The sequence below is a fragment of the Protomyctophum parallelum genome (assembly GCF_964188405.1).
Source record: "Protomyctophum parallelum genome assembly, chromosome: 4".
In the NCBI taxonomy this organism is placed as follows: domain Eukaryota; kingdom Metazoa; phylum Chordata; class Actinopteri; order Myctophiformes; family Myctophidae; genus Protomyctophum; species Protomyctophum parallelum.
The window spans coordinates 29,581,494-29,609,115 of NC_139700.1; the positions used below are offsets into that span (position 1 = coordinate 29,581,494).

The 27,622-nt window shown below is 42.4% G+C and overlaps 2 protein-coding genes across 7 annotated transcripts in view; one reads left to right on the forward strand and one right to left on the reverse strand.

Moving 5' to 3' along the window:
- hipk2 (homeodomain interacting protein kinase 2) overlaps positions 1–11,871 on the reverse strand; it is a 146,949-nt gene extending 135,078 nt beyond the window's left edge. For all 5 annotated transcript variants that reach the window (XM_083763402.1, XM_083763404.1, XM_083763401.1 and 2 more), the window contains exon 1: positions 11,498–11,871. In XM_083763402.1, coding sequence (XP_083619528.1) covers positions 11,498–11,516 — 19 coding nt within the window. In that variant the 5' untranslated portion in view covers positions 11,517–11,871. The remainder of the gene's footprint in view (positions 1–11,497) is intronic.
- Positions 11,872–14,430: 2,559 nt separating this feature from the next.
- tbxas1 (thromboxane A synthase 1 (platelet)) overlaps positions 14,431–27,622 on the forward strand; it is a 115,017-nt gene continuing 101,825 nt past the window's right edge. The window contains exons 1-2 of one of the 2 annotated variants that reach the window (XM_083763197.1): positions 14,431–14,502; positions 21,783–21,923. In XM_083763197.1, coding sequence (XP_083619323.1) covers positions 21,823–21,923 — 101 coding nt within the window. In that variant the 5' untranslated portion in view covers positions 14,431–14,502; positions 21,783–21,822. The remainder of the gene's footprint in view (positions 14,503–21,782; positions 21,924–27,622) is intronic. The other variant, XM_083763198.1, reaches the window with a different exon arrangement.

Genomic DNA, 27,622 nt, shown 5'->3' on the forward strand with positions numbered 1-27,622 from the left:
ATTCTAAAAACGCCTCTAAATCCTGACCTAAGGTTTCTGAAAAACTTCAAATATTTATATAGCAGCATCAAAAAAATTACATTTTTGAATACTGTACATACTGTACAGAACCCAAATATGGGTTCCCGGCCTGAGGGGGTAAGATACCAATAGGGGTTCCCGCCCAGAATGGGTGGAGTGTTAACAGGAACCGTTCATAGAGAGAGGGAACCTGGAATTTTAAAGTTGCACGACCACTTCTGTTGCACTGAACTATAAAGTTAAACTACTGAATATGAAATGGTTGAAAGAGCACAATGTCTGTGAAAGAATATTATGGTTGTATTTTAGAAATATTAAAAAAATAATGTATTAATCTTCTGAGTTCATATGCAAAAGGAAGAGCTCTCTGAAAAAAACTTAACATTTCCGAGTCTCTTCTGTTATAAGGCTTGACAAAATAAATTAATAATACGAATTATAATAAAGCCTTCCCTTATAACTGCATTGATTTCTTTAAGTGGGGTCCGGGGACCCCCAGGGGTCCTTGGGGGGGTTCCAGGGGGTCCCAAGTAAAGGTTGATGTAGCATCACACGACAATGTTTGAGAAATGCTGCCTTATACTGTACATAGAAACTGCACAGGTTTCTTCAGCAATGTTATGTCATGCAATTGGGTTCTCATGCAGACACTGCATGGTATTGCACTCATTTGGAGATGTGTTTAGTCTTTGAGAACATTCAGTCCCAGGGCCCTCACATGTCAGGACTAGAGAGGAAGTGAGAGAGCCAGGGGGAAGTGTCGGTGAATCAATGATTTCTTATCATCTCTCCCTTTCAACGGAGTCCCTCATCATAAAAGCTAATAACTTTTCAGCGTTCAGCAGTAAAGGCTATAAGGGGGTGTGGGTGTCTTGGTAATCTAGTGTATACAGAGGCGGTGAAAGACCATAGTTCAGCCTCCGTTGCAACCTGGCTCACCGCGTCCGCTCGGTTTGACATCACGGCACGGCTGGAAGAAGTAAAATAATCTCATGTGTTACTTAAGTAAGTGTCGGTAGGCCAATCAGAGGCAGGCGGGGCGTTACCATGTCTATGCTCGGACGCATGGACATATGACATCATCAACTTGCGACAGGAGCAGTTCCTATTGAGTGAAAGATTCTTTATTTATAAAATAAATAAAATATTGAAGGTGTTTTTATTTGTAGAGGGCAAGTATAATGTTTTAAGGCATATTTGTCTTATTAGCCAGGGATCCTTTTAAGTGCAGTGCTTGAGTAAATGTACTTAGTTACTTTACGCCGCTTCCTGTGCAAGATTTTTGTCTCCAAACCTACAATTGTGAAGTAAACTGTGATGCATTTCACCGTGCCGCATTTTATAGCCCCACTCTGATCTGCTCTCCGTCAGCCTATTTCATCACATCTCCCAACACCTTTGATGTGTACTTTATCGGTCTTCTACTGGAAAAGATCCCTCTCAGGGGAATCTGAAGAACTCCCAAGAGACCCCCTAAAAAGCACACCAGATTAAAGCGCACCAGAGAGGGAATCTCTATAGCACTATGTACAGTATGTAGTAGCAAGTCACATTTCATATTCAGTTGCTGTTGGCTGGAAACCCCATATGTCCAAAACTGTTGCTTTTCAGGATTCAAATAAAAATAAAAAATTGCCAGTCTGCAAGTTCAAAATGTATTGCATTGGGATGCATTTTGAGCTTGTAGATCTGCTATTTTTTTGTCTAGTGTGATGAAGAAGGGCAATAATTTATGAGGAATGAATCTAAACTTAAACATTAATACATTAATGAGAAAAGGAAGAATCATAAAATAAACTGGAAGGGAAAAGGAGAGAACAGTAGAGAGGATAATTTTATACTTCGTCAAACGACGAAAAGAAAGGGTGCCATGCTGCCGAGGCAGGCAGACGGAGCAGCAAAAGGGCAAGAAAAAAAAAAAGCGGCTAATTTCCACGCCTGTTGATCCTTCTGAATGCACCGGTCCCTGTCTGTCTCCTTCCTGGCTGCCGCTCGCCTGCCCGCCCGCCCGGCGCTCTGTGTGCCTGAAGGCTCCTGGATCTGGACACAACAAGGACCTGGGCCTGAAAACACTCCTCCTCCAGTGCCTTTGAAGTTCTTCTGGTTATCAGCCAAGCATAGCGCTTGTACCTGCAGCCATCTGTGAAAGTGGGGCCACCAGGGGGCCAGCCTCGATGCTCTGCTTCCCTTCCGTGACAGAATGGAAGCCAGCGAGGTTCTGATGCTGTGGAGGGGTGGGGTGGGGGGGATTGGGGGGATGACAGGACAAGGCGGGGCGCTCCCCACCTGCCTGCAGCGATGAATTTTGAGTTTAGACCCCCAAGCGAGCCGACAATCCTTTCAACTGTCTTTTCCTATACTCACTCTTGCAGGGTTAATTTCATTATCTGTTCATTTCAGTATCACCTGTCTGTAAACACTGCTGCGCTCTCTCTCGCTCCTCCCACTCCCCCTCTCTCTAACCTTCTCCTCTGCCTGAAGAAGTACAGAATATGAGGATATGAACGGCTTGATTAAAAATAACTGAAGATCCATTCTTCACTCTGAAAGGCTGCGTAGAATGCGGGGGAGTTTTTTTTAAATGAACAAGGCCCCAGCATGAGCGAACTTTCTGGGCTAGTTAAAACGGTAACCCCTTCCGCCACATTCATATACCTTACATCATCCCCTGCCTCTGCTCGACATCGGAGGCTTCGCGTGCGCCCCCCCTTTTTTGTGGCGCTGTGTTTGTGTGGGAGACTGGGAGTGATGTGACCTGTCAGGCTGAAAGGCCAAACCAGCCCGGTGGTAAATACAGCCGGCCAGCGCCGCTGTTCTCTTCCAGAGAGTACCGTGTCAAATGCACCGGTATGGAGGGACATTATCACTAACAATAGGATTAAGGCTGCAGACAATGTGCACCAAACAACAGGCTACGGTTGGTGAGGTACGGGGGGTTGGTGCTCGGGCAAGGCAAAGACAGGGGTGGGGTGAGTGTGTGTGTGTGTGTGGGTGGGGGGGGGGGGGGGGGGGTAGCCAGTGACCGCAAGGGGTGATGGGGCTTTAGGTTTGTTTAACCACTTGAGAATAGGGAGGCTATTCCCCCAGAATAGCATCCCCCCAAACAGCATCCCTTTTCCTATCCAAGATAGCCAATGTTGTGAGCTTGTAGATCGGCTATTTTTGGCTATAAGAGAGAGAAATGGTGTGGAGGGGAGAAAAATATATATAATAGAGAGTATATAGAGAGTTCATGTCCACTTTCAGGCAAGACATTTCTAGAGCATGCATACTGTATAAGCATGTGAGTTACAGTAGTAGATATTTTAAAATAGGGCTTATAGAGGTTAAAACTTATAATGGCAGGATCCCCTCAGGAACCAAGCTCATCGACTTGCGCGCCATAAACTCACACGTGCACATACTGTACTGTATGCACACGAACAAATGGGGCGATGTCTCTTTCTCCTGGATCACGAGTGCCGTGCATGTGCACGGACTGCTGGCTTTGGCTCGTCAACAAAAACCATGGGGATAGAATGACAGATAAAGACACTGCTGCATGGACGGTGCGGGGAGATGTAGGCCGCTGGTTGGCACAACTTGGCAGCAGGATAGTCGCGGGCAAAGTACTCAACCCCGGTACTTCAGTTCAGTCAAAGTAATATAACTCAACTATGACTCGAGTGAGTAATATTTGACCGTTGCTTGACTGAGCAAAGGTCAAGTTGATCCGTCAAATCAGTACAGTAGAATGTACAGTATATAGGTTGTGGCAGAGGACACTCCAAAATGTGTTGTGGTTGTTCTTTGTGGACACACTGCTACGACACTTTTGGTTTCCCATCAGATTCTGTGATCTACACCCTCACTGCAGTAGAAGGCTAGGTCACAGTATCCGACTTCAAAGCTATGCTTAGCCAAAAGCAACCCAAAGTAATTAAGTAACAACAACAGTCAAAAGTACAATATTTGTCTTTGAAAGGTAGTTAAAAAAAAAAAAAAAAAAATGACTCAAACTTACTTAAGTACAGCATTCAAGTCCGTACATGTTACTGTCCACCCCTAGTCACGGGCAGGCAGATGATGAGACTGAGAGAGAAGGCATGTGTGGAAAATGCACATCCAAGGACTCACACTGCTGAAATATCACTCGCATTATAAAAAGAAATAACTCTCCCGCCTGGCTCCACATATAAAATGTGCCCTTTATGCTCCAGAAATGATGTGTAATTGTAGCTTAACAGTCTTCAAGTTAACAAAGCTGTTATTCACTGACTCCCTGTACCGTGGTGAAGACGTAAACCTTGGCGTGAACCGCCGCTCCCACAGCAGATCAAATAATGTAAATGGAAGGTACAGTGAGTTTCAGCATCTTACTTTTTAATGGACACTATTGTCATGCTCAAGCGCTGCTGTGTATGTTACTGTGTCACACTTCCAGAGTGGGGGTTTTGTCCACTGTGGTCTATTTCTTTTTTTCAAATATATATATTTTTTACACCCTCATCCGTTTACTCGTTAAAGCCAAACAAAACGTCATAACTGAAGAAAAGAAATGGTATGCCCAAGACCTAATGTGTGTGATTTGTGAAACAGTGTGAAAGGAATCCAAATGACTGAAATGACATAGCGACTAATAACTTTAATCCATGCTTTACTAAATACATACTTAACTGTATGTCCATAAAAATGAGGATCCTTTTGAGATAATGGGCTCCCTGTTTGCCAAACATATACAGTTTCCGAGATTATCATTCAATATAAACACAAGTCACTTTCTTACCAAACTGTCTTGTTTTTTTGGAACAGAAGATCAAGTGGTTGTGTTTAAATGTTTTTTTTGTATTACAGGCCAGATGCAGTGCAGTGACTTTAAGTTCACTGCACTGTCTTCACTGGCTAACGGTCTTTGGAGCCCATATCTCTGTGTGCTGCTACTCCAGAGCCGGAGACAGCTGGTCAGCACAAGCTGACACAAAACACACCGTGTGAAACAAACAGTGCAGGAGAAAAACCCCTTTGCAATGCATTCACACCCCACCCCACATCTTGGTCGTGTGATATTGTTGCACAAAAATAGCTGATCGAGCATGCTTAAAATGTGTCGCAGTGCAAAGCGATGTGAACTTGTATATCTGCTATTTTCCGCCATGTTTTATACCCCCCCCCCCCCCACCAAACACACACCCTAAACCGCAAGCCAAGCTCTCTGTTCCCCTTCAATGAAAACTAAATAATGTCAGAAACGTAGAGAGCGCATCAGACTTCAAGGACTGTGCACAGTGCAGCTTTTCAGAGCTGAATCTACTGAGAGAGAGAGAGAGAGAGAGAGAGAAACCATGGCAGGCATATATGGTATAGAAAGAGGCACACAAAAAATAGGGATGTGTAAATGTGTCCAAAATGAAAATCGATTTGTATAATTCAATATTAACGATTAATCGATTAATCGTTTTTTTATTATTTTATGAACCCTACAAATCAAAAAAATCTTCCCCCCAAGGGGTACCTAAGTCAAAAAAGTTTGGGAACCCCTGATGTAGTTGATTAACAATAATTGTAACTCTTGAGAGTTAATAAGGGTCCATTTGGTTACTAACTCCATCTTTTAAATGAGGACCACTGGTGGTCCCTGGACCACTGTTGATCCAATTGATCACCATAGCAACCCCAGCCTAGGCCTGATTAGGTAAATTCCCAACACCTGCTAAATCCTCCAAACCTGTATCTTGATTGGAATCAATTTCCACTCAGTCATGCAGCTACACAGACACATCCCAGGCACACTTTGGTAGGCCTATAGCCCTGTCCTGTTTGGATGACAATATTGCCTTTCCAACAGATTTTCATTAAAAAAATAAAAAAAACGATTATCGATTATTAATTTTCATAATCGATTTCGGGTCCTATCAACGATAATCGATTAATCGGACCCATCCCTAACAAAAAACGGGCTGACCGGCTTACCGGCCGAGGAGAACATTTGAATTACAAAATCCTTTTCCTGCCTTTCAGCTGAACGTCCTTTCAGAAGTCAGAATGAGAGAAATGAGGGATGTTTTGAATCCTGGGGACTGTTATTGATATTTGGGAAAATGGAAAACCGATAGGCTGGCTGTATGTGTGTGTGTGTGTGTGTGTGTGTGTGTGTGTGTGTGTGTGTGTGTGTGTGTGTGTGTGTGTGTGTGTGTGTGTGTGTGTGTGTGTGTGTGTGTGTGTGTGTGTGTGTGAGTTTGTATAAGCGTGTGAAAAAACAGAACTTAGAATAACATTAACCAGTATCATTCCATCCAAATTCAAGGTTGAGCCGTTGTGCGTCAGAAAGAATGGCCTCCTCTATTACCTGTCATTTCAGTTCAGACTAAAGGCCCCCCCCTCACCGCCCACCCCACTCCCTCCGAAGAAAACCTTCAGATCACACCTGTGAACTATTCCAGAAGATCAGAGAGCTCACATATCCCTCTGTCAGACAGAGAACTCTCTCTCTCTCCCTCTCTTTAGATTCTCCCTCAGACAAACACACACGCACGCACGCACGCACGCACGCACGCACGCACGCACGCACGCACACACACACGCACACACACACACACACACACACACACACACACACACACACACACACACACACACACACACACACACACGCGCACCCTTGTCTCAACATCTTCTACTACTACATGCTTTAACGATTCAATAACACATAAAGCATCACCACCAGGCAGGTACTGGACTATGTTTCCTGTTCCAGATGGGATATTTAGACTAACACCATAAAGAGAATGCTTGTAGAGAGTAGAGAGACAGACAGCTGATGTGTTTCCATGACTCCGTCCAAGCAGGCCTCAAGGTGATTCTTTTTATGTCAACAAATGAATAACTGATGGAAAAAGATACAAAAATAAAATAACTGCAGAGAGAAAAGACGTGATGAAACGACACAGGACTGAGAGGGTGGCAATGTTTTCTGTCGACTCTAAACAAAGCAATGGACAACTCTCTCTCACACACACACACACACACACACACACACACACACACACACACACACACACACACACACACACACACACACACACACACACACACACACCACACACACACACACCACACAGTCTCTATTTTTATCTATTGTGTATGGTACGGTGCAGATCTAAACAGACCACCCCTGCTCCTGGAGAAAAAGGGGCCTCTACGTTCCTCCCTAAGCCTTTTTGCCGCGGGGTCGACCCCACCCTGACCCCGGAGAAACCCTTCGCTTCTTCCTGCAATTCTAATCAAGTTGAAACCCAACGACCTTGGACCCCCAAACCATGGCTGCCGCCAGCGAGGAAGATATCACTCAACTGGGCTCCAAAACAAGCTTATGAGAGAGAGAGGGAGAGAGAGAGAGAGAGAGAGAGAGAGAGAGAGAGATAGAGAGAGGAAGAGGGAGAGAGAGTCAGTGATGTCTTTCTCTATCTTCCTCTCTTCCCTGAGAAGCTGCAGGCGAGGGGCGCAGCGAGCATATACCCTCGGCAACCTCCCCGAGAAAACCACAAACCCATTCAAATCCACATTAACACGGAGTGCATGGATGTGACATCAATCTGCCAGAGTCACTGCAGTCCCTGTCACCATGTCCCTGTCATTACCATCATCATCATCATCATCATCATCATCCTCATTACAGCCCGACTGATGCCATGCAGATTTGTGGGTCTGTCCGATGCCGATTCTCTTAAAAGAAAAAAAAAAAAGTAAAACTCATAATGCATTGCAAAGCTTGAACTTGTAGGGGAAAAAATCTGAAAGGTTTTGCCTGTCGTCTCTGTCGGGGGAAACCTCATATGTGTATATAATAATAATAAACTTTATTTATATAGCACCTTTCATACATAAATGTAGCTCAAAGTGCTTTACAGAGCAGAAAAGATAATAAAAACAAAAGCAAAACAAAACAGCATTAAAACAGGCATGCAGTTAAAACAATAGGACAATAGCGCAGTGTCAAATCAGGAGAAGGCAGTGGTACAAAGATAAGAACATTAACATGAATAATAAAAAATAAAAGATCACTTAAAAGCAATGTTGTAGAGGTGGATATATGGATTAAAATTCAAACATGGCAGAGCTCTACAAGCTCAAAACTTGTCTCTTCGCCCCACTATTTTCAGCTTGTAGATCTGCTACTTTTGCATGACACTGTAGTATGATGAAGTGGGGCATTACTTTATGGAAAAAGTTAGAATATGGAAATTAGAGGTTTCTGCCCAACAGCAACGATAGCCTATATGACATGGATCGAAAAGCCAGGTTAAAAAATGTGTATGGTTATTGGTTACATAATTGCTGATGCCAAATAAAGGCAGATGTATGGCCAGACCAATAAACTGGTTATAATCATCATCGTCATGATGATTTCTGCAGGCACATGCTGAATGGACACTCTCTGCAAAATCACCTGACCTACAGTACGACAGACAGACCACAAACTAAGACGTCCATTTCTCTCAAACGACCATCCTTCCGAAAACAAAACCTACAATGGTGGGCTACACGTGTGTGAAGTGTAGACATACAGTACACACGCACACACACGTCTGCCTGCATGTGTACAGTGAACCCGGGTTCACATCTACCATTAATCCACCTTAGCCAGGGGAGACTTTGGGGATTCATGGTGAACTTCTCAGCTACATTCACCCCACTTTGACCCCCACACCAGGAAACCCGATCCAGGTCACGGCACCAATGTAACACCCGGGATTCGAACCTCAGAGTTCCTGTGTGGGGCTAGGGTAAAAGCTCAAACTCTACCTCTTTAGTACGCCAAGAGGGAATCCTCCCCTGGCCAGAGGAAATATAAGCCTTTTGGGGCTTCAACTAGAGCTAAACTCTGCTACAGTACATCTGCACACATACTGTACAGTAGGCCTGCCTGCATGAATGCATATAGGCTACAGTATGTTCCAAGGAGAAATTGACCGGTAGTAGGTATATGTAGGAGATCGGGTTTTGCTGTCGTCTGAATATTAGCTTTTCCCACAGCTGGGGGTGGGCAGGAGGGGATCCTGGACCAGTTCCCTTCATAGCACATCCATCAAGGCTGGTGTACAGTGTCACTTTGTGTTATGGGAGAGTCGGCAGACTCCCCCAACCAGGGTGATATGACCACTGCCCTGGCCAGCCTCTCTGCCAGCCAGCCAGCCAGCCAGCCAGCCAGCCAGCCAGCCCAGCTAAGCCAGTCCAGGCCTGCCTGCCTGGCGGCCTTCAGTGTCAGCCAAGAGTGAAGGACTGAAAAGACTGAACACAACGAAACAAAACCCACACAGCAACAACACAATGCAGCAGTAGTCCTCCTGTAACCGGCAGCAGGGACACGCTGACAGACACACATCCTCGTACATTATTATCATCGCTAGAAATAACAACGGACTGTCACAATGGAGGACACTGCTGGTCACCTCGAGTGGTGTGGTGTGCCTATTGAATATATGTCAACGCATATCTATCTAAAGCCTAATGAAGTTATGCAACGAACCTGAGACACGCTGTTAACCCAGAGAGCGTACAACATTTTGTACACTCTCAGTGTGAACACTGAAGTATTGGCTGTGGGCATGCTGTGCTATAGTAACATCCTACATACATACATGAAGGGCCCCTCCTGGGTGTATTTTCCACCGAAGCAGGGGAAGGCTCTCTCTGGTCATTTCCATGAGCGCTCTCTAATAGCAACCCCCTCTGCAGTCAGAGGACAACAGGGAAAGGTAATTAATTCCCCCCGCCGTCTCTTTCTCTTCGCTCCTACGCCTCTCCATGGTGAAAGGAAAGGCAAGGAATGTAATTTACACTAATTACCTCTCCGATAGGCGTCTCATTCCAACTTTTCCTTTAATGTTCAAGTGCTTAGTGGCTTTAGCACAGAGGGAAAAAAAAAATTCTGAGTGGGGCTAATAACGTGATGGAGGCTGACGTGTTTTACAGCTTATAGGTCAATCATTTAAAAGTTTTATTTTGAGTAGGCAATTAAGCTGAATGTATAGTGTGCATGGTGAATACTGCATGGAAGTTGTATGTTTTAGGTTTTTTTAAGTATTTGTTTATACTGCTTCAATAGTAGAATTCACACTTTATATCGTGGCTTTTGTGTTTAAAACATACTATACAGACAGTATTAATACTGAAATTCTGACTGAAATGATAACTAATGTATCAGTTACAAAATACGGTGTTCCGCTTTCATACCAGCAGAGGGAGTATAGAGTAAACAATGTAATATTATAACGGTTAAACCACAAGATAATCAATACTGTTGCAAACATGAAGGGTCATCGTTTCGTTTGTTGTCCACCCTTCACTTGACATATCGGTCAACATTAGTATGTAAACCTCTGTGGCGCCTATAGATACATTACATGAAACAATAATGCTGTTACAGGATGTCCTATCCTATTATCAAAAAAGCGAGCTGTGCCCATAAACGAGCAGGGGTGCATTTAGCCTACAGGAATGCATATCATACTGTTCATACAAGTATTTTGGTTATAATACCACTTTCCATTTAGACTCCTATTCTGTACAGAACTGCCGGTTGATCACTTGCAGTGCAGTCACGGCTGTACTGGCCGGAATTATTGCTCGCATTGTTGTAGCTGCTGTTCAAAGAAACCGCGTATTGTCCTCTTAGCAACAAAAAAAACATTAGAACACAAACACATTGTTTTGTGGTTGGATTTGGTCTCTTTAGAGTCTAATGTCTTCATCATCACGGCAAAAAAAAACATTGAGCCAAAACATGCTGGGTTGCATTCTCACCAATTGGATTAGTCACACAGCCATAATGCAGCAACAGCGAATAATAGCCTGCATAAGCTCGCCTTTGGTTTTGTATTATATAAATAAACATGTGAATGTGCACAGCGAAGCACTAAAACATAACAGGCCTGGTCATTTGCAACATGATCGTTACACAGCAATGAAAATGGGAATATTGATGTATAGCTCGGCTGATTTAATCTCAGTCGCCCATGTCTTTCATTCTTCAAACAGATGCACTTTGCATGGTCTAATTTCAACCAGGACAAATAAAATAAAAGGCAGAATGTCACCTTTCTTCCCTACGGTGCTGTAGCCGTGTAATGTACGTTAGATTAGGCCTGCACGTCACTTTATTAAAGTGCATTTGCAGCTTTATTGCAAACATCAGTGTAAATTCGTCTTGTGACGGACGGACGTCGCTCAGACGGACACAGATTGACTAAACAATTACAAATGTTCTTCATTTATAAAAACCCACACAGCGCAACACAACAATGATTCGGTCCGGTTGTTTAAGTTCGTGTTTATAGAGACTGCAAGCGTAAATATTTGATGTATATTTTTTTGACACAAAGAGAGGAGAGGTTATAACACCGCATCTCCCCGTGCCAGCCACAAGAAGAATCCGTTCGTACGTATACACGTCCGACTACTTTCACTTAAAAATAACCATACGTCGAAAACGCCTTACCTTCGTATACAGGGGCCATCGGTGCAAGGGTTTCTGTTATTCATGGCAACAAAATATAGCTGGATTTCTGTTCAAAACTCAATAAAAATCTGCCATCTTGAAGCACTGTCAGAGTCGCTGCTTCGGTCTCCTGCATTACTGGCCCAGTTCATTTAGTGTGGTGAAGGGAGAAGAAAATCATCCAGGATTTAATATTCCGCTCTTGTTTTTTTTTTTAAATTTAGTATAGAATCCAAACCGTTGAAAAATGCTCAAGGTGCAGCTTAAAAAAGGAAATAAAGAAATCCTCCTAGAATGAATAGTTTTGTGGCTCAAATGATGAGCCTGGCTGCAGGTTGACTTCAGCTAATGTACGACATGTCTGTTGGACTCTGCAAAAGTTGCACTGGGTAAGAGAGAGAGCAGAGCGGAGCGAGTTTGGTGTACAGTGTACAAGTCAACCGACGAGCTCGTCGATCCGCTGTTTCCCCAAACATGGGGTCGCGGTCCGATTCTGGGTCTCTCGGGCCCGTTTTTCTGGGTCGTATCTGTTATTTCTTAAAGAAATAAAGAATTAAAGAAATGTAAAAGAAATGTTATTTTACACCAGACACGATCGAGAAAATTAAGCATATGCATATGCATATTTTTTTGCCATTAAGCCAATATAAATGAGAAACACATGTGCTTGATTATATAAATACATTTTTTTAAGATTTCATCATCATCTTCATCATTCATCATCATCATCATATCATTATCATAATCATAATCAATAATAATAATACTACTACTACTAATAATAATAATAATAATTATTATTATTATTATTATTATTATATGCCTAGGTTTATGACTCTTCAAACATAGCAATCAGAAATTCATAACGTCAGGATTGTCTAATGATCAATAATGATGTAGAATCATAATAATGAAGTCATTGTATTGTTGTTGCCTATACTTGTTCAGTAAATTGTTCCTTTCCAAGCACTGGCAAAATGCTGAATGATGATTCTGTGATCACTCAGTCATGTCTGGTGCGGAGCAGCACCACTGTACAGTATAGGCTACACGGTGTATGACGACATTAGAATGAATTGGAGCAGAATCGGATTACATAGGCTCACACAGATGTGAGTAATCTGTCATTTAGCAAACGACCTTAAAGTGCACCCACAGCAATTTAGACCCAGACCATGCAGGGGCTTTGCATTGCACTGCTTCTCAAAACATTTGCAAAAAATTGCATGTCAAGAACCTCCCCCCCCCCCCCCAAACTGACATGTATTTGGCTGCGGACCCCCAGAGACCCCTAGAAGGTTTGTCAAGATCTGTCAAGGGTTTTTTTCTCCCCACCTTTTTTCTTTCTAGAAATGTGTATGTAGCCAAGCCTATTGGAAAATGTAAATACTCAATAGGCTACAAACAAGTTGTAGCCTATTAAGCAGCAGTTATGAGTTGCTACATACCCTAACCCGAGTACATGTGTAATGTTCTCAATGTAGGGTTCTCAACCTGTGGGTCGGGACCCCCAGGGGGGGACTTTTAAGACCTTTAAAAACTTTTCAGGCCTTAAAAAAAGTTAAGAAAAAGGCAACTATAGGCTACATCCTGAAATTAAAAGGGAAGTATTGTAGTAGCACCTTGTCATTTAGTAAACAGATGGTGACCTGTGGCGTTCCACAAGTGCGTGTGTGTGTGCATGCGCAATCAAATGTAGGCCTACTCGGCAGTATGGCTGGCAGGCGAAATGGCGATTTCGAACGGTGTAATTGTAATAGTTTGGAAGAAACCAAAATATGTCAAACACCAATGTTGATGTAACTAAGAGATTCGCTGAGAGATCGATATTTAATATACAGAGATTTAGAAGGAATAAACAAAATCGTGAGGTGAAAATTCCTCTCCTTCCTCGTTTTTTTCATTTGTGGGCTTGTGAATGAATTTTCTCACATGTAATTTGTGTTCACTTGCATAGACCTGGCGAATTTAGCATGGTGAAAGGGCAACAGTGTTCCGGGGGTGTGGGTGCTTCGGGCGATAATGTTTGTAGTAAACAAATGCATTGGCGGCGTGAGTGTGGACGGGAGGCATTTTTGGTGGCAGTGCCAGACTGCCAGTGCCAGTGTTTGGCGGGTGGTGTCGAGTTTTGGCGTTCGGCGCGATAGGAGGAGATAGCGTTGCAACACTGCGAAGGTAAGTGTGTGACGTCACTACCGTGTGAGTGTGTGTGGGTGTAGTGTGTAAGATGGTGTTGTGGGTGTTGCAATAGCTACGTAGCTGTTGTGGCTTTGGGTTTCTTGCCATGTGTTGGGTACAAGTTCTCTAATATTATAATATATATGGAAGTGTATATTTGTCCGTCTCTAACTAAATGTTATGATAAATTGAACCAACAATTGAACATGGTGGACCCTATTGTAAACAAGTGTAATGCTTTATGGTGTCGTGCAGTTAACTGTTTTGTATTGAGTTGTGCTTGGAAATGTACTGTAATTCTCCAATCTGTTAATCAATCAATCAATCAATCAATCAATCAATCAATCAATCAATCAATCAATCAATCAATCAATCAATCAATGTTTATTATTCTGTAAATTACGGTTCCTGTTTTGTAGGACATGCCATTATTTTTCCATTAGCCCAAGGACTGGTCGAGCTATGGACCAGAGCTACATTAGCCTATGCACTAAATTCATATGCGACTTTAGTTTACTTTTAAATACAAATGGCTTCACAAAAGTTCACAACTTCTCACGCTATAGATTATAGATAGAAGAACTGTGAGAACCTGCTGCTGCTGCTGCGTAGTAGTACTCTACAAAATATATAAATAAAACATTAAAACGTCATTGACCGGTCAGCCTATCAGCCTGACGGACGCAAAGTTGTAGTCCTTTGTTTATGGGAAGAACTACATTATTGCCGGCGCTCTTCCGTGTAAACAAGAGAGTGCACGGGACACGAGCGGATCGACATGAGACTGCCTTCCAGCAGCGATAACAACAAATAAATAATTTCTAAAGGTAAGAGTTGAACGCATGCAGCATTCTGTTATATTAACCTGCCATGTATTGCATAGCATGTACATGTAGCTCGATCTGTTTTCACTGTACAACAACCTTGTGTAGTAGGTCATCATAGCGTCAGCAATTGTCACTCACATCACAGGTTTACAGGTGTAAAGAAAGCATATTAATCTGTCGTGTTTTTGTAAAGTTGGATGTGATGTGACTTACATTAGTAGCAGGGGCAGCGCTTGGTTCAACGGCATGTTTACAAAAAACAAACAAACAATGTAACAGATATTGTGGTTATAATTGTGTCGACTTTCAAAAGAACATGGTGGTATCGTAATTGTTGTTTTGCTGCAGTATGACAGTATAGAAGAGAAAAGACTAGACTATAGAGCACCGAAGTCTGACGTCACTTTCAGTAGAGGGCGTCAGTCCCCAGGTTCATGTATTTGTTTAGTTGCATTGAAATCCCCATTGAGGCGATTTTAGATCGCCTCATATAACAACTGTGTTTGAAAAATAAACATGTCACCCCGGCCGCTTCACTCATATGGATATGAAGAATCAACTGACTGAGAGAAAACGCTAATGTTACTGCTGCTGAATTAGTTAGATTTTCGCTAGAAGCAGACTGTATCATATATGAGTGACTGACTGTTGCAAACGATACAGAGACACCTCCCTGACAATAACGCAGAGACAGCTTGTTTATTTTTGGACCACAACGCTTATAGTAGACGATATTAAGATCACCCCATGTTATTCTCCATAGAGAAATTACTTCCGCGAACCAGGGGAATCGTCGGGATGAGCGAGTTACGTCAGGACTTCGGTGCTCTATAGGGGTCTGCAACCATGTGTGCCATGTTTTAATTTTTTATGTTATGTCAAGTTTGCCAACAATAAGTTTAATTATGACACCACATCAAAATACAATATATTTCCAGCAGAATTTGATTCAGAATTGAAACACGTGTTGTCTTGTTGGCATAAAACTAATGTATAAACCTGTGTAGGTCCCCCAGTATGGCATGTGTTAGCCCCTCGGTTGAGCTCTTTTCATCGTTCACCCGTAGGGTCCCTTTGCATTTATTCCACGGTCTATTCTATGGTACACAGCTGTACATACGCTCCGTTCAGGCCGTGCTGCGCTCCGCTTAAGTGGTCGTGAGATGTTTCAAAGATGCATAACACTGCTATAGGAGACAACGGAAACGTGGAAGATTTTCATTTGGCGCAGATGCCTTTTTTTCCCGTTTTGGCTGCTCTGAAATTCTCTCTTCCTTCCTTATTGACTTCCCATTGCACCGCCTCCCGCACCGACACTGGCTAGCTGCGACAGAGCAGATCAGAGGCAGGAAAGTAGCTGGGGCAGCTAGCCAGTGTCGGTGCGGGAGGCGGTACAATGGGAAGTAAAGAAAATACTTAACGGCATCTGCACCAAATGAAAATTCTTCCATGTTTCCGTTGTCTCCTATAGCAGTGTTATGCATCTTTGAAACATCTTACGACCACTTAAGCGGAGTGCAGCACGGCCTGAACGGAGCGTATGTATGTACAGCTGTGTATCATAGACAGTGGAATAAATGTAAAGGGACCCTATGGGTGAATGATGAAAAGAGCTCAACCGAGGGGTCCCGACTCCCGAGAGGGGCTAGGCATGTGTAGGACATTGAAACTCGAACAACTGATGTGTAGTCACACAAGGTTTATTGAAAACATGTCTTTGAATTTTGATTCCCTATACCACACCAGTGACCTCTAAAGATCTATGCTGTGTGTGCACTGAACAGTAAAATGTATTATTCCTTTAAAAACTAGCAAAACTATGTCTAATCGTCATAAATAATGTACAAGTACAATTAAAATATGGCTTTCAAGTTTCAGTATGGACATAATTTGCTAGTGCTAGCGCAGTGGTTCTCAATCTCAATCTTTTCAGGCTGTGACCCCCCAAAATGATAATAATATTATTTGAATTTGGACCCCCCCCCACCCTGACAGCACTTATTGGAATGTAGGAGTTGAGGCATTCAAGATTCAATGTAGTTTGACTCGGTTCCACAGACAAATAACTCACAGAGATTGTAGATCAGCTATTTTGGGGGTCCTGACTCCTGACCCACATGTTGAGAATCACTGTGATACGTATTACACCAGGGATGTCAAAATCAAATACACAGTGGGCCAAAATAAAACAATTGGTATAGTGGTACAAGTCGAGGGTCGGACTGGGTTTCAACACACACGGGCACCGGTCATGAGGATGTCCCAGGCATACAGCAAAAAAGTAAATGCATTAAAAACTGAAAATGCATTATTATTAAGCTCAGTTTCCTGTTCTATGATCCTCACAAAGCACTGCTTTCATAGTAAAATGAGAAAGTAAATCAAATCAGTTGCATTAATTTCTTATCATCTTCTTAGGTAATATTCTTTCATTACAGCCACACTGTCTCCATGCACACAGAGGTTTGCCCTCTGCCTCCCACCTGGCTTGAAAACCCCTGTTTTCAGAGTCCACCTTTCTTTTAGCCAGTTTTGGGGAGAGGAGTAGCTGAAAGTTGACCACAGGCGATCTACTTTCACTGCTGATCAATAGTGAAGAGAAGACGCAGACTTGCGCTTGCGGGCCCTCGATACGCACCAATGCACTCGCAGTGCATTGTGGGACTTGTAGTATTATGGTGGTCCGTGCAATATACCAGAGGGCTAGTTCTAATACTAATTAAATATCATCTCGCGGGCCAAAGATAATTCATTCACGGGCCTGATTTGGGCCCCCGGCCTTGAGTTTGACATATATCTATTACATAATACGTATTAGCCTATTTCTAAGTTCATATTAGTCTGACCACTATTACGCATTTGTTACACATTTTGACCACTTTCAACAAATTTGGGATCACTATTTTGGGCATATCTGTATTGGTGAAATGTAAAAAGAATCATATAAAAAATAACTTTTCAAACTTTTCCACAAAATCTTAAAAAGAGTCACAATTTCCAAAAACTTAAAATAGCAGATCTACAATGTTGTAGATATGCTAATTTCCATTAGCTGTCGTAACGAACTATATATGGGCCTAACCTTTAGAACCTATACTTAGTTGACTTCACTGGAGTCCCTAGGGCTCCGAACCAAGTCCCTTCTTCTGTCTCTGTGGTCATAAATGTGTAATCACATTTGTTCAGTTCCTCTCTATTTGTGTCAGTAGAAGAAGCTGTCCATTGTCATTGCCCCCTGACCTCCTGTGTAGCACTGAAAATAGCCCCTGTGCTGATTCAGCCTCCAAACTGCTCTGTGCTGCGTGTCATATTTAGCCCCTGAGGAACCGGAGTTATGATTAAACAGCACATTTTGTAATTAGCCTCTCATTGCCTTGCTTCAGTGATACACATCATATATGATTTCTATGGAAAACTAAAATATCCTTACTGGTCAATCTGGGACCTTGTTGATCGTACTTACCTTGTTGTAGTATGGTTTTTGATTGGTTGAATACTTTAGCAGTTTGCAAAAAGTACAGAGGTACAGTTATACAATCATTGAGCCTTGCACCTACTGTAAAGGACTTTCTCTAACCTGGGTGTCTGCCTTGGCAGTACTCTTCTCTTCACAGTTATACAACAATGCTAAAAGGATAACACAAATCAATTCATAAAGACATAATATACATACAATAGGCTACTATAAAAGAGTGGATAATTTATTTTGGCAAACTTTAGAAGACCAGTCCAGTTGCAAATTGCAGATAAGTGCTCTTTTCTGGTGGTTTTGAAGGAAGGTAGGAAGGAAGTCACACTTTGTGTTGGCTGGTGGTATAGACTAGAGCATTCCACATTTTGGTAGCATAATAGAACATGCTTGTGCCAAATCCGGGGGGAAAGTATTTCAATAATATTCAATATAACTGGTTATACTAGTATTACTTGTTATAAGACTGGTTGGGCACTGGACATTACCCTATATCATTATTATATTGATGTTGTGATATAAGACTAGATATTATCTGGGATTGTAATGGATACAGCAATATCCTGATATGGCATAAGTGGTTTGAATCAATTCTTATTTTATATATTTTTGTTTCCCTAAACTGTTATAAATGGCTAAATAGGCTTTATGTATAGTCTATTTAGCTATTTATGATATATCTATCTAACTCACAATATCAATATCAAGCTATAGTATTTGATAAAAAATAATAGTGTTCATTTTGCCTAATTATAATGTCCATTGTCCAATTTGAACAGGTCTCTGTGGTATGTTCGTTACTGTTATTGTCTGTGATTGGTTCTAAATATCAAGGACCAGATATCAAATCGATATCAGTCAATTAATACCAGCAATTAAATAATGTTTAAGTCTTTCTTAAACGAGTGGGTCACAAACACGTCTCAGCTTTTGGAGGACAAAACATAATCATTCAGATTAATGTAGTTTTGTGTAGAGAATAGATGACAGTTTGTAACATTGGTAATTAACCCAGTGGCTAACACCCGCTGAGACGCTGGGGTGTTTCATTAAACCACTTCTTTGTGTTACAAGCCCTTCGGATGGAAAATGTTATTTAATCAGGGAGAAATCTAACAAAAGCACTCCTTGCTGCCTCCTCATGAGGATCACAAGCAAACTAAGCAAATGATATGTTATTTTCCCCGCTGTGGTTTTTGTTGCTTTGTAGGATTGTGTTTTGTTTCCTGCCTGTTAAAACTAATGACATACCACGCTGTTGTCTATGGGAAAGAGTTTGATTGTAATATAGCATAGAGTACCTTTGTTGAATGTATCAAAATGTGTTAAATAATAATATCTCATAGGAAATACAGTAGGTCTATCAAGGAATCAAATTTAAGAAGATCTTTGAGCTAATTCACCCTTTGTCAAGTCCCGCCCGTGGTTGTGTGTGCCCTTCTTCGCAACCATTGGTTGCCGTTTCGTGGTTGGACAAAGATCCTCTCTCTCCATCCACTACCATTGAAATAACATGTTTTTCAGTTGCTTCGTATTGATATTCTGTGCATTCAATTCTTATTTTAAACTGTCAGTAAAAAGGAACATCACAGGTACAGCATGGGGACTGGGCATTAGTCTTTTCCAAAAAATATGTTTTAATAAATTCAACATAAACAAGGCGGAACCAGGGCTGAACAAGGTAGAAAGAGCCTGCTGGTTAGTCAGTCAGGGACCAATCAGAAGGCTGACAAAGGGTGAATTAAATAGGCGCTGGGTGAGGGGAAAAACATGAAATACACACGTTTTCTGTTAAGCGCCAATATACTTCATTGTGTGGCGGTTGTGAGCTTTTCGATCCTCATAATGTGAGCTTGTAGAATGTAGATCATCTATTTTTGTCGTGTGACAACTAAACAAGTTCAGCTATCTATTATACTTTGGTGGTTGAGTTATTTGTCCACCACTGGTGGTTGAGAACCACTTAACCAAAAAGTGAGTCAGTGAAGTAAACAGAATTTACATTCATAACCATTCATTCATTCATTCATTCATTCATTCAACTGCATCTCCGTTGTGCCACAGTGTCACTTTGAAACAATGAACAAAGCGCTCCATTACAACACACACAAAGCTGTAAATGATTATAGAAATACATGTTTGGTATGCATAAATGAGAGCAGTTCTGCTTTCAACAATTAAACTGTTCATCATACCCCGTGGAAACTCAATAGCCTCTCTATTTGGCCTCCCCCCTCCAGTGTTCAGCCATGTGTTTCTCAAAAGATTGTGTGACACAATTTGTGTCACAACGTTCTGCATCACTGTGTACCTTGCAAGCTGATCAGAGTGGCGGGAAGTAGCAGTGCATTTACTCAAGACAAACTTAAGTAATGATTTTGAGGATCTTTTACTTCACTTTTAATACTTTATAATTCTAGTCCACTACTCTGGTACTCCGAACACAAGAATCTAGTGTTTTTATTTATTTCTATTAATACAGAATTATAATATAATAAATATATTTACCGTATTTTAGCTTCCCGTCGCTAGGCAACGCTTGCTTCCGCGATGTGACGTGACGTCATCGAAATCCAAAAAATCTATCTACGCAATCTGTACACGCAAAAACTCTTTAACACGTTTTTCTCTGAATTGAGTCTCAGATTTAGGTTATAGCATAGCAATTCTAACACTAGCGAAGGGGACCCACGGTGGCTTGAAAATGGCCGATTACTACTTCTGGTTCACGGGGCCGGTTCACAGTGTCTTCTTCTTTTTCGTGCATTCTGTTGGCACTGGCGCCACAGTGCCGGAGTCAATGGTGACATGGAATCGGTTAAAAAGATAGATTGAAAATGTTTGGAACATTTTGAATAGTTTTGAAAGGGAAAAGTTTTTTAACATAAATCTTCTTTTCTGGGGGTCTCATATCGTTCAATTTGGGGGTCCTTCCTTGACACAAAAATGCTTGACAACCACTGCCTGACTAAATGTACTTGGTTACTTTCTAGCGCTGGCTGTTAGTGAGGACCTCCGGGGGTATCAGTGCAGGGGATGGGCGCGCACACAGCACCCAGCAGCACTCTAGAAGGCTTCAGACAAAGCCCTCTAGCTACTGCCGAAACAAATAATTGACACGGTTGCCGTGGAAACCCACAAAACTGCACAATGTGCCTCGGTGCATAGTCCGTGGAGAGGTGTCGTTTATTTTGGGTACTTTGTTGCGTGTGGCTCGTTTAAAGTTAAAGACTTGTTTCTCTTTGCCTTTTTACAGTACACTGTTTTAGTGCTACATAGTAAACCCCTTGGTGTTAACTATGTATCTCAGAGATTGTACAAAATACAAATCTAACCAAATGGACCTGTGAGAGACCATTTGGTTACATTTGTCATTGTGTCATAAACGGGGCTGCAACTGTCGATTCATTTCTTAACGATTATTATTACTATATTATTTTTCATAGTGATTAGTACTTTTTTCGATAATGTTTTTCATTAATAACCACTCTTATGTATTTTTTATGTATTTTTTATATCAATAAATCAACTAATAGATATTTTCTAGTCAGCCAAATCGATTAGCCACTCTCACTAGTGGAAGCACCGTTATTATTAACGGTGTTGTGCCAAAAATAGCTGATCTACAAACACACAACATGAGTGACCATCCATGTCTTATGTCGAGCTTGTAGATCGTCTCATTTTAAAATGGGTAAAAAAAGAAGAAGAAAAAAGAAAACATAATTTTGATTTACTGTTGCACCGTTATAAAAATTCACGGCAGTCACATTAACACAGTCCTCATTGTCTTGGCTTTTGTGTATATTAGTGGTGGTGGTTTGGAGGTGTTGACTGATGTTGTGAACGTCATGGAGGCCATTATTGACCTTCTGAAGATGTTCACGGTGGAGCCCAGTGGAATGTCGGTCTCCATCGGTCTCCTGGTCATCTTCCTGGCTCTCCTGTACTGGTGAGTCCATTCTTTCAGTGTGATGTTCCCGTCCCATCCCATATATGGATCGCTTTGGTCTCAGTCGAGCAAGACTTGCTTAGTTGATTATTCATTGTTTTTCTTCTTTTCAATTTTCATGCTGCATGGATTCAATGAAAGATTAACACATCTCGTAAACTCTATAACCCTTTAACCGATAGCCAGTAGTCATTGTGGAACAACATTAGAATGTTCAGTTCTCAACCTCATCAACCAGAAAAGTCTGCTCTCTCTGAGTGACCGTAACCCCCCCCCCCCCCCCTCTGCAGTACCTGTGGGAAGCTCTGCTTTATATTTACTATTCAGTGTTTTCAGCATGCCTTAATTATTTTTCCTGTACTTTGCACACACACCCACACGTGTCATTTATTTATGCACTCTAGTTCCAGACATTTTTACACATTTGATGATTTAACAAACTAATTGATTTGTCGTCAAATGCTAAAATTGGCTAAAGCCGGATTTATACGTTTACTGAGAATAGCCGATAGATATGCAGTACAAGCTTGTATATTGGCCATGTTCAGCGTTCTACACAATGTTATGATGGCACATAATTTGGTCATAAGAATTTCTTTGGCTAAGGACATGCCCTACCTACTTCCAGTGATGTCCAAGCTTCCGAGTTTCAGTAGAAGCAAAGTTATATATTTGTTGATCCGTCACTTGTGTTATGTTATTTGAACATGCAATTTTTTAATTATTGGCTGCCACGTCTTTGATCCTGTGTGATTGTGATTGGAAGGAAGACTGTTGATGTTGTGTGTAATTGCAGGGTGTTTTAATGTCAGACGCAAATAAAGCTTCAAGTGTAGTTAAAGGAGAACGGGTCCCATGCAGCCTTCCAGATGTCTAATCAGTGTACGGTCCCCATTGGTCCAGTCGAAGGCACTTTGTTGCCGCCGCCGTGTCCAGATGGAAGAATAAAGACTCTACAAAGTGAGCTCCATTAATTTCAGGCACACATTAACCAGAATTAGAAAGCAAGTTAATCATCTGGGTGTAAGATTGATGCTCTGTCACACAACAGAGACTCGGACTCCTACTCTCACTCTCTCTCTGTCCGTGTCTGTCTGTTTGTCTGACCATCTCTCTGTCTCTCTCTCGGTCTCTGTGCGTGTGTGTGTGTCCTTGATTGTGTGTTGTTTGCATATAATGTCATAGCGCGTGTGATGCGACCCGTTGTGAGCTTGTAAATCTGCTATCAAAATACTTGGGAAATGGGACATTCCAATGAGTACATGTACTTTTGGTACTTCGAGCATGTACACACACACACACACACACACACACACACACACACACACACACACACACACACACACACAGCTGCCACAGAGTTGGAAGTCAAAGTTACGTAACCCAAGTTAAATGAAGATTTATCTGCATGGATGAGTGCATGAGTGCAGCCACGACACCCAGGTTACAAATGATAAGATTTAGGAGAGTCTAATCAATTTGTGTCTGGCAGGCATCCAGCAGAGACACTGAGAAGTCGCAATTTCAACCATAATCCTTTGGCAAAATAAGTAGTGCAAAAAAATAGAAAGAATAATTGAGCGTCCTTGAAACGCTATCAAACTTTTCCTCAAGTCTTTTAATACAGTGTGCCATTCCCCCTTCTGACATCTGACGCATACCAACAAGCATAATGCCTGTGAAATGAGAAGGCTGCCCTGCTCGCTGAAAGAAAGAAAGAAAGAACTAACAGTAATAGTATGCATGCTGAAGTCGTCAATTCGTCATGGATCATTAATGATCTTTATCTCAAAATGGCTTAACACTGGTGTACCCAAAGGGCCAGAGCCTTTCTACACCAGCTCTGCACCAACATTCTCTAAGCCCGAAAAGATTCCATCTACAAGCGTGTGAGTTTTGTAAACCGGCTACTTTCGCAGAATGTTCATCTCCGGAATAGGGACGACGCTATAAGGTCAAACAAAGGCCTGTGCACGAGAGAGGGGGGGGGGGGGAGAAGGAGAGAGTGAGGGAAAGAGAAGTAGAGAGGGAGGAAGGGGAGCAGAGAGAGAGAGGGAGAGGCAGTGTTTTGCAGCAGCAAGAAGCAAACATGTGGTTCCCCCTGGGGTCGTTGGGGCATAGCAGTGCAGAGTGTGCCAGTCAGACTGGGTTTCACACTACCCTGCTGGCCAGCATGAACCTCTGATGAACCCTCCTAGGGTGAAGTCACTGCATTACTCACTGAGTGAATGAGTGACCCCTACTTAGAGACTGATACATGCACGGACAGGCCAGCATGGGAGAGACTGCCACCTGCTGGAGTTTTTTTATTTTTTTAAACCTAATAATTGGACAAGTTCCGGAAGATCACTGGTTCTCAAAGCAGGGTCTGAGAGGCATTCCAGGGCGTCCCCAGCAAAATGAGGAACAGTTTGAACTCCGTTTGCCCTTTTTCATTTATCAGCTATTTGTATAGGTCTGCTACAGTACATATACAAATGTAGGGGACCTACCTAGGGGGGGTTGGGGTGTGTCTCAGGCCAAATATGTGTCAATGTTTGAGAATCACTGTTCGCATTCTGAAATCCTTCAGCTATGTCCTACCTAGCTGTATGTTTTTTTTATTACTTTAATTTGGGCAAGGTTTCAGCCCCACCACAACCCCATTGACCTCCATTATACAATTAAAGTTAAACATTTCAGAAATTGTAAAGCTTTACTGTATGTGAAAACTACTGGCAGTGTGCACAAGAGCTTTGGACAGACAGACAGACAGACAGACTGTAAAAAGCTATAAAAAGTATTCTATTGTTATTCTTGTAGTGCAAGCGAAGCCAATTTAAGTCTAGCTGGCTTCCTGGTTCAATATTAAAGCTGCTTCATTACCACAGATAACCTTTCCTCAAATCCATATCCTGTAGACAGAGGAGTTTCAGGAAGCCATTTGTCGCGGTGGGAATGGAAAAGAACATCAAGCTGTTTACAATGCAGGGAGCTATGAACTCGTTGGCTAGCAGGCCGCCCATGTTGTGCTTAAGACCAGGTGACAATGACATGAAGTGGGAAACGTAATGCTGCCCCCTTCCAGTCCTCTTTCTTCTACCTCCTTTCCTCCAGCCTTCATCTCCTCTCCTCTAGGTTTTTTTTTTGCATGTGCATGGTTGTCCTCTACTTTTAAAGGCATATTCATACTCATATTCATACTATACTATTAAAGACTTATCATCACCTACAGTTGTAGGTGATAAGGTGACCACCAAAACGGTGGTTAGTAAAAACAGAGAGATGTGTTTGGGTGAGCGGTGAGTCGCCTATCACCACGGCGTGACGTCATGTTGTAGTTATCGGTGGTCACTCTCTCTCTCTCTCTAGTCTAGGTCGTCCTCAGATGAGCCTTCCATCGTCTCTTCTAGTCATCCCGGTTCTCCATACAGTACATCCGGCCAGCTCGTTGGTGCTTTGTGCTCCTGCATCTTTCTTGAGTACATCCACATATGTTAGTATGGGACGTCCTCTTGATGTGTTGGTTCCCACAGCGCCAGCTTGCTGGCTGGCAGCTCCTGGTGTCTTTGGCAGCGTGTCCTGCAATTCTCATTCTCCTGGCTGCTATTCTGTCGCTCACCCTGAATATTCCACCATACAGATTCTCGTTGGAAGCATGTGTACTCTTGCTGATATTGAGCGCTACACGTAACATTCTGGTGTAGCACCCGTCTAGAGCCTTCTGCAGAGTTGGCTTCAGGGTCCAGCATTCACTGCCGTATAAGAGAACAGATTCTACTGTCGCATAGAAGAAGCTGAGTTTGATTTGTCGGGGGGAGGTTGAGTGCCATACACTGGCCATGCCATTCAGGGCCCTCCATGCAAGTGCCTTCCTTATGTAGTCACATTATCACCTAAAACTGGAGTATCTCTGATCCTAGATTTCTATTTCTATTCATTTGATGTATTGCCTCGTGTTTTTCTTGCTTGCTGTAAATCGCTCTGGATTAAGAGCATCTGCTAAATGTAAATGGTAGTACATGATCCACCCATTCCCAATTCCCACAGACTTAGATCAGCTAACACAGGTACGATACCCTGGCCAATGCTCTAAGAATCCCTAGACCCTTCTCCCCCCTTTTTCCCAAACTGTGAGAACACTATCTCACTCTCCACCTTTCACGGCAGTCTGAAAAGTCACCTCTTGAGGCTGTACAATACATCAACCCCTATAGCAGTCCTCATTCCCCGTATCACTTCTTGTTTCATATTTCTGATAGATTCTAGTTATACGGTGCAGTATGCAGTCCCCCAATTGCATCAGGATTTAGGAGATTGGATTGAGAGAGATTATAACACACTTGCGAAGTTGGGACCAATGCAGAAATTAAGATATGGTTTGCTTTGTAGTTAAATAATTCACCATGATTTAATGGGTATGGTATGGTATGGTATGGAGCATACGATAGTCCATCTGCAGTGGTTGGAGGTGGTCTCCCTTGTGCCTTGTGCCAGTTAGGTACAGTGGTAGCAGGACATAGCTGTTTCACAATTTGATTGATTGAAAATGTTGTGGGGGGCACTGGGGCCACGCATTAAATGTAAATTAATTTACATTTACATTAATTAATGTATTGTTGACCTATTTCTAAAATATTAGTGGAACTTTCGTTCAAATTTGACTCCTCTATCACACAGAACTATTTTTGGGGCGTAGTGGGGACACAAAAAGCATAGTTCCGTGTGATAGAGGGATAAAAAATGAACAAAAGTTGCACTATATGATAGAAATAGGTCAACAATACAAATGACGCTAGTTTTGTGGATTAATTTACTTTTAATGCGTGGCCCCCTGTCTCCCACACCAAATGACCGGAACCACTACTACCACTACTGAGAAGAACTCCCACCACGGGACTCGGGTAATCAATTAATACAGTTCCAACCACTATATTAAGGGCAAGTATTTCATAAAGCTTAAATTCTGAACTATCCCTTTAAGTTACCCGAGGTCACCCCGGGCTCTACTGGTATGCAAATATTGTCCTTGCCTCAGAATGTGGTTCTTTAGCTTTACATCACAGGTTTACAGGTGTAAAACAGTCGGGGAAATTGTGTTATAAAGTGCTTAAATGTTTTAAAGCTTTTCAATAATGTACTTAAGCTCATGTGTCATGTATTTGCGCCACACGACACCAAGTAGTATAGGCCTTTAAATTGTTAAAGAATCTATATCCAGAATGTAGTCAGTCTGTCATTCTTGGAAACAAGATGTTGAATTCTGTGCACGCACGCACGCACGCACGCACGCACGCACGCACGCACGCACGCACGCACGCACGCACGCACGCACGCACACACACACACACACACACAGTCTCTCTGGTGGTGGTGGTGGTTGGTGATAAAACGCTCAATGTTCTGTCCAGATTGTTCTGGAATGCCGGCACGCAGTGCACTGATCCACATGTTATTTCCCCACCACATGACGCGGTGGTTCTGTGGACCCTCACTCAGCCACACAGCACCACCTCCAAACCAATGTGTTTCATTAGAGCCCAGGCTGCAGGCGGCTGCCTGCCTGTGGGGAATTCAATCTATAAATCACAGTGCCGTGGCTTATTGAAATCAGCAGTCGCCTTTGTGCAAAGATATTCCCTTTGTAAATATGAATTGAATGGTTGAGTCCAGGTCATTGTTTAATGTTTTGTCCCCTTCATGGCGTGCACAGTGTGTGT